General features: G+C 55.8%; 4 protein-coding genes across 4 annotated transcripts in view; 2 read left to right on the forward strand and 2 right to left on the reverse strand.

The window, feature by feature from the left end:
* Positions 1-15: 15 nt before the first annotated feature.
* On the forward strand, positions 16-1,972 carry PHSY_004880 (tyrosyl-DNA phosphodiesterase; the record flags this gene model as incomplete). The annotated part of the gene is made up of 2 exons (XM_012335492.1): positions 16-1,458; positions 1,565-1,972. The coding sequence occupies 2 exons, from the start codon at positions 16-18 to the stop codon at positions 1,970-1,972; spliced, it is 1,851 nt and encodes a 616-aa protein (XP_012190882.1).
* Positions 1,973-2,433: 461 nt separating this feature from the next.
* On the reverse strand, positions 2,434-3,483 carry PHSY_004881 (mRNA export protein; the record flags this gene model as incomplete). Its single annotated transcript, XM_012335493.1, has 1 exon — positions 2,434-3,483. The coding sequence occupies one exon, from the start codon at positions 3,481-3,483 to the stop codon at positions 2,434-2,436; it is 1,050 nt and encodes a 349-aa protein (XP_012190883.1).
* Positions 3,484-4,270: 787 nt separating this feature from the next.
* PHSY_004882 (hypothetical protein) lies at positions 4,271-7,168 on the reverse strand (the record flags this gene model as incomplete). The annotated part of the gene is made up of 1 exon (XM_012335494.1): positions 4,271-7,168. One exon carries the CDS (start codon positions 7,166-7,168, stop codon positions 4,271-4,273), a length of 2,898 nt encoding a protein of 965 aa, XP_012190884.1.
* Positions 7,169-7,921: 753 nt separating this feature from the next.
* The window catches only part of PHSY_004883 (hypothetical protein), a gene marked incomplete at both ends in the record, with an annotated part of 4,483 nt that continues 1,827 nt past the window's right edge, over positions 7,922-10,577 (forward strand). Inside the window, 3 exons of the mRNA XM_012335495.1 lie at positions 7,922-8,026; positions 8,976-9,120; positions 9,941-10,024. Coding sequence (XP_012190885.1) covers positions 7,922-8,026; positions 8,976-9,120; positions 9,941-10,024 — 334 coding nt within the window. The remainder of the gene's footprint in view (positions 8,027-8,975; positions 9,121-9,940; positions 10,025-10,577) is intronic.

The following is a 10,577-nucleotide window of genomic DNA, read 5'->3' on the forward strand; positions in this document are numbered from 1 at the left end:
ACATCTTCCCACAACATGGCGGGCAAGGATCCCATCATCATCTCTGACTCTGACTCCGACACTCTCAGCGAGTCGGAAAGGCCACCTCAGCCTCGAGTGGTGCAAGCAAAGCCCCTCGAGCTCAACAACCAGTCTCAAGCCAGCCAGAGTCAGCATGAGCATCCATCAACGCCGCTGCTCGCCAGCCAGGCGTCGACGCAAACAGAAAGCTCGAGTAGAGCTGGAAATATTACTGGCACTTCCTCAGCCAGCTTGCTCTCGCTACTTCCCGATCGACGGCAGTTGGAGCTGGAACGCAAAGAGAGAGCGAGGAAGAGGAGAAGAGAGCAAAACTTACCCAGCTCTTCGAGCGACGAGGATGCCAAGGTTGAGACAAAACGTAGCAAAAATGGTATTGCTTCCATCCCTAGTAGCTCAGACCAATCAGTTCCATCCACGTCGATATATGTCAACGAGCCATCATCCTCCAAAGCAAGGCAAATCTCATCAACGCCTACCACGTCCTCCTCGCATTCGCGCGCAACCGATCCCATCACACCTTCCAGCAGATTCTGGACCGGTACCGTCAAGCATAGCTTCAATCGATACGCCGCTCACAACGTCTCTGGTGTGACCATTTCCCAGATGCTGCTCCCCGCGACCGCTTCCAGCCGTAACTCGCTTCAGCTAGCCGTGCTTGCGACCTACGACCTGCGCATGGATTGGCTCTACTCACACTTTCCCCGAGGTCTACCCGGCGGTGTCACGCTTGTCCTTCCACCGCCAAAGGAAGACTATCGCTACGACAGGGATGTCGCTCGACCCGGCTTGCATAAGAGCGAGATCTTTGGAGGTGAATTCGCCAGGTGTCCTGGATGGCAGATTTGCGTGCCTAACAAGCCAAAAGGTGGATGGCTGACGCAGCACATGAAGTTTCTGGTCTTGGTGCATGACACGTTTTGTAGGGTGGCGATTCTGTCGGGAAATCTGAACGGTATTGATTGGGAGAGGATCGAGAACACGGCGTTTATCCAGGACTTCCCTCTGCTATCGGCAGGTACCAACACGGCCGGGTCCAGTAGCAGTAACAGTAGCGGTGGGAAGAACGACTTCAAATCGCAGCTCATCCGAGTTCTCCGTTCGCTCAGCATGCCTCCTTCTCACGCGGTGTACGCAGCGCTGGACAAGTACGACTTCTCGTCGGCCACAAGAGCACGCATCGTAGCCAGCTGGCCAGAGGCTTCCAGCCTCACCGACTGGGATCGCATCGAGACGCAAGGTCTCGGTAGACTCGGCAAGGTGGTCCGAGATCTGGGGATCAAGCAGAGAGTCGAGGTGGAATGTCAGGGATCCAGTTTGACGAATCACGATGTCAAGTGGATCGAGCACTTTCACGTGCTGGCAAGTGGTATCGAGCCGAGAGGCAAATTGCCGTTCAAGGGGAAGAGCAACGATGAGCATCCCGAGTATGCGAGGCTGGTGAGGAAAGGCTTGCCTCCGGTCAAGGTGGTTTTCCCGAGTCACAGGTATGTCGAAGAGAGGGCGGTGGAAGGGCCGATGGGTGCGCTGAGCTTTTTTGGTAAAGCTGACGGATGGGCGACTTCACCGTGAGTATCCAGAGACGAACAATGTCCCTCAGGAAGAGTCCACGATGACTGATGTTCGATATTGGGTGCGAAACAGCATCAAGGCGCTCTACCACAGCCCACAAAGCAGGAGGGGCGATATAATGATTCACGCCAAGTCGATACTCGCCCTCACAGCCGCGGGAAAATGCGTCGTCGACAAAGCTTTCCTCGATGCCAGCGATGAGTACATCTCCGGCAACAAAGGGGCACCGCCGCCGAAAGGAACATGGTCAGGTCCCAAAGACGCCGAAGAGCCCGTAGGATGGACCTACCTCGGCAGCTCCAACTTCACCCGTGCCGCTCACGGCAACATCACCGGTACAACGGCCAAGCCCACCATGAGCAGCATGAACTGGGAACTGTGAGTTTCTCGCCGCAGCACACTTGAACACCTCTTGCAATTGCAGTCATGATGACAGAAGCTGACCACTGACGAGGGTTTTCAGAGGAGTGGTGATGCCGATCTACGCTAGCGAGGTGGAGATGATGGGCGTGGAGGCCGAGTGCTTGAGACCGGTGGTGTATCATCGGCCGTTGCAGGCGTATGCGAGCGAGGATGGGCCCTGGGTAAGTTGACGAGTGGCGATTCGAGAAAAGCAGTAGAGGAACGAGAAGCTGACTGTACCATGTGGCTTTGACGATTGGGTGGTGACAGGATAACTCTTCGGTCAGGGCGCTCATCTGACCGCTCGAAGGTGTCGCAGCGGGGCAAGACGGACTCACGATCCACCTCAATCAAGCGGCTGTTACGAACGAAAAGTGATGCTGCGTGTGTGTGTGTGTGTAATAAAAGTTGCAAGGGTGTTGCGAAAATGCGAGCGTCTCTCTAGACTGACAACTTGGCGACCCCATTCGTCGGCGGCTCCGCTTCGTCCTCGTCCTCCGAGATCCCCCTCTGCTCGTCCTCCTCCTGCCTCCCCTGCTCCCAATCCTTCATGTACTGGTTGAGATCGAACTCGTCCTCGTCATCATCGTCATCCGCATCCTCGACGAACATGTCCGGATTCAAGCTGAACATCTCCCTTCCGCTCAACCCGGCCATCTTGTTGGCCGCCGCCTGCGCCTCCTTCTTCTTCTTGAGCATCTCCTGCTCGGCTTGTTTTTTGTCCATCCTCTCCTTTTTCCATTTGGCGAAGGATTCGGCGGTCACGGGGGTGAGGTTGGAGCCGAGCTTGTGACGTTCTGTTTCGAGGAAGTCTTCGAGTGAGATCTCGTTGGCCTTTTCGAGGGCTTCGAGCTCCTTCTTCTGGGTTTTGAGGATGAAGCCGGGTGGGAGGCGGTGACGGTACATGCATTTTTCGCCGCCGTTGGGGCATTCCCAGAACCAGCCGTACTTGCCGTCTTCGACGGCCTGCAGGAAGAACTTGCACACCTTGTCCGTGGTGGATTTCGGATTGCCGTGTTTCGACAGGATGACCGAGTTGAGCTTTGCATCGTCCCATTTGTCCATTGTGTCGAGCTTCTTGTCTTCGTCTTCGTCGCGCATGTCGACGTAGAGGTCCTTCTTTTCCGTCTTGCGTCCGGCGTCGTTCGAGTGCGCGTACTTGCACTTGTTGCCCTTGTCGCATCGTCCCGCTTTCCAGAACGCACACGTCACCGTCTTCGGATCCACTCCGAACGGCACTTTGGGCTGCACGATCGAAAACATCGGATCCGCTGCTCGCTCTTTCAGTGCTTGTGCCGCTGCCTTCTTCTCTTGCTCCTTTTGCTTTTCCTTGGCTAGTTGCTCTTTGGATTTGCCCGCGACTTTCTGTTGCTGTTGGATGAGTGCGACGGTCTTTTGTCCCTTGCCTCCCTTTTTGTTCTTCATGCCGAAGGTTTTGTCGACGGACACCTTGGAGCCGCCGCCCTGCTTGTCTTTGCCTTTTGGTGGCATGATGGGCAAACTGTGCTGGGCGAAAGGATGCTAAGTATGGCCCGGGAAAGTGTTGGGTGGTTGCCAGAGCTGTGCAGGCGCTGTAAACTGAGATGCCCGATGCCGTTACAGCTAAATGGCCCTCTCGACGGTCTGCACAGTGGTCGAGGAGTCGGATCGATGCTAATGATTCGTTTCGCCTAGTGTGGCTAAGCCTGCGTAATCGACGCCAGAGACGCTTTTTTTCTCTGCTTTAGAGCCGATCGTTACGGTGTTGTTGGATGTGTCTAGGTATGCGCTTCGACGAGGACGATGTGTTGCAAGTGTAAGACGTCGAGGTGATTGTACAACATCAAGAAGGACGTTTCAGCTCAGCATCTCGAAAAAGTCGTGTGCCAAAATTGCAAAGCTTCTGGAAAACTTGGAGGCCACCACATTTCAAAAGGGGATCACCTCCAACTTTGTAATCTCGATTTGAAAAAACTTGTACTTCAAACTACAGATCGGGTAATGTTCAGCCCGATAAGTCTATTCGGTCATTCTGCAGCTCGCTTTTTTGGAATCACCGTTTGAAGATCCACAAGGCCGTTACGGGTGTACATTCGAGCCACAGTCACGAACAAGGTCAAGATAAAGGCGCACAACCATTGCATGTCAAAAGCGATCCTAGAAAGTGCGACGGAGGCTGTGTGATCTTCGAGAGGATCGATGTTAAGCAAACCCGTGGAGCGAACGACAAAGTGCGAAATGTAGGAGCGCGGGAATTGAACAAGAATGTCCGTAGTAGATCGTGCTGGGTAAAGATTGTCTATGGGTGGGCCGAGCCGTCGTCATTGTCGAGCTCGGACATGGGCCCCAGATGAGGCGCTGGCGAGCCCTGTCGCGAGGGTGTTCGTGTTGCAGGAGCCAACAGGCCAGTTTCGGTGGCCGCCAAGTCTGCGACCGAGTGAGCGCGGCTCATCGAAGCCGAAAACAGACCAGGTCGAGTCTGCGTATTACGCTCGCTCAGAGGCGAACTGGGCCCGCTGGCAGGAACAGCGCCGCTCACCAGGCCGCCGCTGCCGCCAGGTGTAGTGAGACCGGATCGAGTCGACAGCGTCGCCGAGGTGAGACGATGACCCAAGACGGGCGTGGGTGCTCGGCTGGACGTGCGCGATGCTGGTCGTGAAATCGAAGTGCCGGTGGTGATGCCGGTAAACGTAGGCGAAGTGGGACGCGACACTCGCACCATCGTAGGTGTGGCTGCGCCTCTTCTCGCTGCGATGCGAGCACCGTGACCGAGCGTACCGTCGGTACCGGCGGTGTCGCGGCTCAAAGGCAGACTCGAGTTGCGCTTCTTTGATCTTGCCGCACGTCGCGGGAAGAGTGACGGGAAAGTCGAGGACATGGCGAGCGCAACGCGACGCACTGGCCAACCCAGAGCACCCACAACACCCGTGCCGGCCCGCTTTCGCGACGACGACGTCCTGGTGCCTCTCCCTGCCGACCCGCTCGATGCGCCGCTGCTCTCTTCCGAGCTGCCCTCGGAGCTGAAGCCGAACTCGGCTTCCATCGTGGGGCTGTAGTCCTTGCCGTCCGCTCGCTTGCCCAGATTGGACCAGAAGCCGCGCTTGGAGGCATCGCCGCCCGCTTCCTCCATGCTTGCCAGCACATAGTCGCCGCGGCCGTTGCGCTTCGAGCTGCAAAAGCCGCCAAGAGTGCCCACGGGAGGTGGTAGCATATCCTTGATGGCTGCACGCCTTCTGGTGGCTCTTGGTCCACGACCGCGAGTGCAGATGCAAGTGACGAGAAGCAGCAGGAACACAGCCACCATGATGATCAGCGAGATAGGGCTAGCATGTCTGCTTGCGCTTCCCAGAGCGGGTGGAAATGCTGACCCTTCGCCCGTGGTGGGCCATTTGGGGCGGAACGGGTCCCACTTGCCCAGCTTCGAATTGGAGATGGCGAGCTCGTCAAAAGGAGACGGAAGCGATCCTGGCGCTGGCGGGATGTCACGACTAGCCTCGAGAACGGCCTTGCCCAAGGTCCAGCTGACCGAGAAGCCATCGATGTCGTTGACGCTCTGGAAAAGGTTCTTCTGCTCACCCTTGCCTTGCGCTTCATCGGCGTGATCGGTGCCGTCGCCTGCGCCCTTGTGGTCGACGATACGTGGGATTCCGATACCTTCGTGCAGCACAGTGACCATCCAAGCGGCCTTGAAGCACTGCGTCTGCAATCGGCTGAGTTGAACTTCCGGTCCGAAGAGGTCTCCTGCGTCGAGATGCTGTTTCAGCTCGGCCCAAGGCTTTTCGCAAAAGTCGACGGCAGCCTTTTGGAAGTCGACAAAGTCGTAGACACCGCCAAGACCAAAGACATCTTGAGAGCTGAACCAGTATTCCGAGACGCCGATGAAGTGATTGACGCTAAAGTCGATCTTGGGCACGTGGACACCGTGGAACAAGCAAGGTGGCTTGTCGCAGACGGCCTCCTTGTCCAGGAGAGGATGCATCGACTCGAGGCATGCTGTGAAGTTTCCAGCACCCATAAGCGAGACGTCTGGCTTGCCTTCGACCTGAGCGAGCTGCAGACCGTTAGGCAAACAAGGATCCGACAGGGGCTGCTTAGGTTCCTGTGCCTTGACAGCATCGGAGCGAAGCAAATCGATGTACCGCTGCCGCGCCTGATTGGTACCGTAACCGAGAAAGGTGGTGACAAAGACTTTGTGCGAAACTTCGGTGCCATCGAGCATCCGGAGCGGTACGGTGGTGAGATCGGCTTCGGCGGCGGCACCTTCACCTTGAAGCGCTTTCTTGCTGGGTTCGAACGCGATCTGTGTGCTGGCACCTCCCATATCGAGGAAGCCAAAGGTGGACTTGCCTTCCATAATGTCGGTCTCGCCATCGAGCGACGGCTTCTTGCCGCGAATGTGGAAGCCATCCATGAGGTAGTTGACCGAGATCCAACCGAGCAAGCCTTCCTCTTCGCCGCTGATGACCTGGACGTGCTCGTCACAACCTCCACCGTCGAGACTGAAATTTGTGTGTTCGCGGATGTAGCGACAGGTCTCGCCGAGCACTGCTTGGCGCTGCTGATCGGGAAGCAGACGCATACCTGCTGTGGCCATGACGTAGATGGGCGTCTCGGCCCACGCAGAGGGAGGAACAATCTTTTCGGCATGGTCGAGCAGCCCTTTGAGATAGTTGCCGACATCGGCCGGGTGGTCACCGAACGACGATAGCCCTGGCTCGACTTTGTGGCTCCATTCTACACCCGAGTTCTCCCACGTGCCCTTCTCCACCTTGGGCAGGACCTTAGCGCCCAGACCTTTGCTGGCTCGCTGTGCACGCTCGATCTTGGGATCTTTCCAAGAGTAGACCTGCATCCGAGAGCCTGAGGAGCCAGCATCGACGAGAACGGCATACTTTCGGCCTTCAAGCCAGGAGGGAGGTGCGTCGAGCTGTGCTACGCCGGGAGCAGCGTGTTTGAGCGGCGACTCATTTGGCTTTGTTTTTGCCGTCTTGGCTGCTGCATTCCAGGTGTAAGCATCCACAACGTTTTCGCGTCGTGATATGGGAAGAGAAGATGGCGGCTGCTGCGTCTGCTGCCTGCGTCTCTGTTGTTGCTGCAAAGATTGTGCGTACTGTCGTTTCTGCCGCTGTTTAACGGGAGAATTGAATGTGTATGCGCCGTACGGCTGAGACGACGGTCCCTGTATTGGGTAGCTCATTGTTGCAGAGCGAGGGGAAGGATGGCGAGAGCCAGACTAGACGGCAGCGACCAAGAACGCCGCGAGCTGAACCGAACGGGTTGCTTTCACTGCTGCATGTATTTGTTGCTGGCGGGATCCAAGGGGGTGGTGAGGATGGAGGTGGCGGACCGCGTCTCGTCGTTGGCACGCCAAAAAGTCGGAGCGCGATGTCGCGATGCCGCCAGAATGGTATGTCGCTGCTTCGACAGTGATCGGAGAACGACGCGGTGGATGACGTTGCAAGAAAAGGCAGATGGAGAGATGATGCGGCGGGAGGGAGGAAGAGGGATGGGCGAACCAACGACAGAACGATGTGGACCAGATGGGAGGATAGCCAACTCTTCTCAAGCATTTCCAATCCTACGTCCTAGACAGGCGCCGCACAGCAGATGCAGCGCAACAGCAACGACACGGAGGCGGGAAACAATTCAAAGATAAAGATATCAATAAATAAAACAATAAAATGGACGCCGAGCCGTGCCTCCAGGTTGGATTCGTTGAGAGTGGCGGTGACTGCGACTGGGGTGCGTGCGTCGTCGGGTCAGTAGAGTGCAGCGCCAGCCACACTCGAATTTGGCCCCTCCTCTGGAACCACAAGAGGGGTAAAGCGCAGAAGCTGGTCTCGCCTTGAGTAAAAATTCAAAATCCCAGATTTTCCGAGACAAATCTCCATCAAAACATCGAGAAGATTCAGGAGGCACAGACGCGGCGAGAAAATACCCGCACCATCACATGCGGTGCGGTCGGCAACGCTCCGAGACAGAAAAGGCCGTTGCAACGACTTGCCGTCGGCACAAATTGAGCCAGTCGAAGTCGCAAGCCGATTTCTGTCGACAAGTGAGGCTGCAGAGAAGCTGTGTCGAAACCCCACGTTTGTTGGACAGCTTGGAGACCAGACAACTCCGAGGTATATTGTGAACGTGGGGGCTTTCGTTCGTTGCAGAGCGTGTTCGCGCACCGCTCCCACGACCGCCCCTTCCTTCGAGCACCGCAGCCAGTCAATTGGCCGCCGCCTCCGCCGCCTGCTTTGGTGATAGATTTGCGGCTCGGCCGGTCTACAGTTCAGCATGAAAATGTCGACACAAGTCAGCACTTTAGTTGATTGCTCGGCAGCAACGAGCAAGCAAAGCAAAGTAGAGAAGCGGCGACGACGAACTGGTCAATCTGGGGTAGGCTCCTCATCCAAGAGAGAGGGCAAAGTCGATTTCTCGAGACAACGAACAAATTGAAATTTAATCATGCCACGAGAAGTTCAGATTCGCTGCTCTGTGACCTGCCAGAGAGACATCACCTCTGGAGCACGCAACGGCACAATCTGCAGTGCAATTCCGCTGCAAAGAGTGTCTCTGTGTGCCTCGCAGCTCCGAGGCGAGGCTAGTTTTTCCAACTCCGCTGGCCCATCGTGCTTAGGGTATCGTGTTCGTGCCACGAACTTGGCTCGCTGTTGCCCGCTCATCTGGTTCCCAACTTGCCCGCTGTGGCATGTTTCACTAAAGGTAACCATCTACTTCTGCTTGGAGCAGCATCGGCAAGCTCCACAGATGGCCGGCTGGGTCGTCGCCGTGATAGCACCTTGACTTGAATAGGTCAATCGCTCCTGCTAGCTCGAAGAACTGGAGCTTCAGGAGACGCTGCGCCAATTCCAAGTAAGCGAGCCGAATTGATACGCGGATTGCGTCGTTGTTGTTCGCGATCCACCCAGCCGTGGTACTCGAACATCGCAGCCGAGGTGCGGGCACAACAAGTCGCCAGCCCCCGTTATTCGCCGAAGTCCTTTCTGCTACAGGAACGTGGCTTGCCCCACCCTGATGCACATGTCAGATCTGAGCTCGCACAACGTGAAAGTCATCCCAAGCCCGCGTCGATCCATGCGTACTTCAATCAGTCGGATCGAATAGCGGAGGACAGCTTGGCCTCGGCGTCTTATCGCTGTGAGTGGAGTTCAGCGCACGCCATTGTGCTCGAACAAGGGTAGGGGCACGTGCCGATTCTGTGCGCCTCCGACAACGTATCTCTGACCTGTCTCTGTATGCTGGACCTCACCCCACCTTGTTTGTGTCTCTTGTGGAGAGATGATATGGATCGGCGGAGTGCATCTCTCCATACCGAACCATGACAACATGACGAAATCAGCAAAGACCGAAGACTGCTCCGCTCAGCTCAAAGATCTCCCCGCATAGTCGACTGTACAACTGCCTTGATCTGTGTCCTGCTGTTGCCCTTGTCGGTCGTAATTGTATGTTATCATGCTTTCTTTGACGAATATCTCAACGCAAGTTGGGGTGCAGATAAACTTGTTACGAGGAGTTCTCGGGATGGGCGTTCAAATCCCGGGGGGAAGATGACGTCGTTGTTTGTGCACACATGAAATCTGCAGAGCAATCAATCGGGTCACAGTTTAACCTTGATCGCGATGGTCCGACTTGGAGGTGTTTGCTTTGTCTGAATCAACCGAACGGAAGAGCTCACTGCATCAGCCGACATGTCCTGTCGTCAAACCAAACACACGGGTTGCTGTCGGAAAACTCAAGCTTGTTCCCTCCTGCTGGACAACCCGCATCAATCAAACGACCGTGATCTGCGATCTGAAACCGACGCAAGTGGTCGATCTCTGCCGAGAGCTGACCTCTATCCACGATAAGAAGTTCCGAGCTCAGAAGCACCATTGTTCCGGGTCAGGCTAATGCCTGACGATGCAGAAGGAGACCCCTATTTGAGTCGCAGATACCCACCTCGCACCCTCTTTTGCAGCTTCAAACCCTGTACAGGTAAGGCGCCCGCTGACGATCAAACAACATTCGAGTGTCGTGGAAGTGCTTCGATGCACAGACAGAGGTACGTTCGTCGCATATACCATGAGGTCCCCAAGACTGTGGTTTCTAGGGTTTGGACCCTCTTGGAGGGCAAGGGCCAAAAGAGGGTTGCGTGCTTTGCTGCAACGCTGCAGCTCGCTGCACACTGATCTTCGCCCCTACTATGGCGGTCACCACCACACGACAGGTGCGAAGATGCAAGCGGAGTTGCGACTCTGTTCGGCGAGCTCATGGCTGAGGTTCAGATCTGCCGAAGTTGAGTCCACTGCTGCTGCTGCTGTGCAGCGCTCCTTTGACGTGCATTGAATTTAGCCGAATGGTGTGTTTGTGGCAGTAAAGAACGAACTGGTCGAGCTTTTGGGTCGTTGATTCAAATAGCTTCAACCTGAACAGCACAATTTCTATCGAAGATCCGCAACCTTTTCAATGTCCATTTGAAATTGCCAATGATTAATACGGAGCTAAGGGAAGAACCCCTGAAAGTGACCACCACAGACAGAGAAAAAGCATCAGCCAGAGACACGCACAAACACACACACACACACACACACACACACACACACACACACACACAC

Source organism: Pseudozyma hubeiensis (assembly GCF_000403515.1).
Source record: "Pseudozyma hubeiensis SY62 DNA, scaffold: PHS45, whole genome shotgun sequence".
NCBI lineage: Eukaryota > Fungi > Basidiomycota > Ustilaginomycetes > Ustilaginales > Ustilaginaceae > Pseudozyma > Pseudozyma hubeiensis.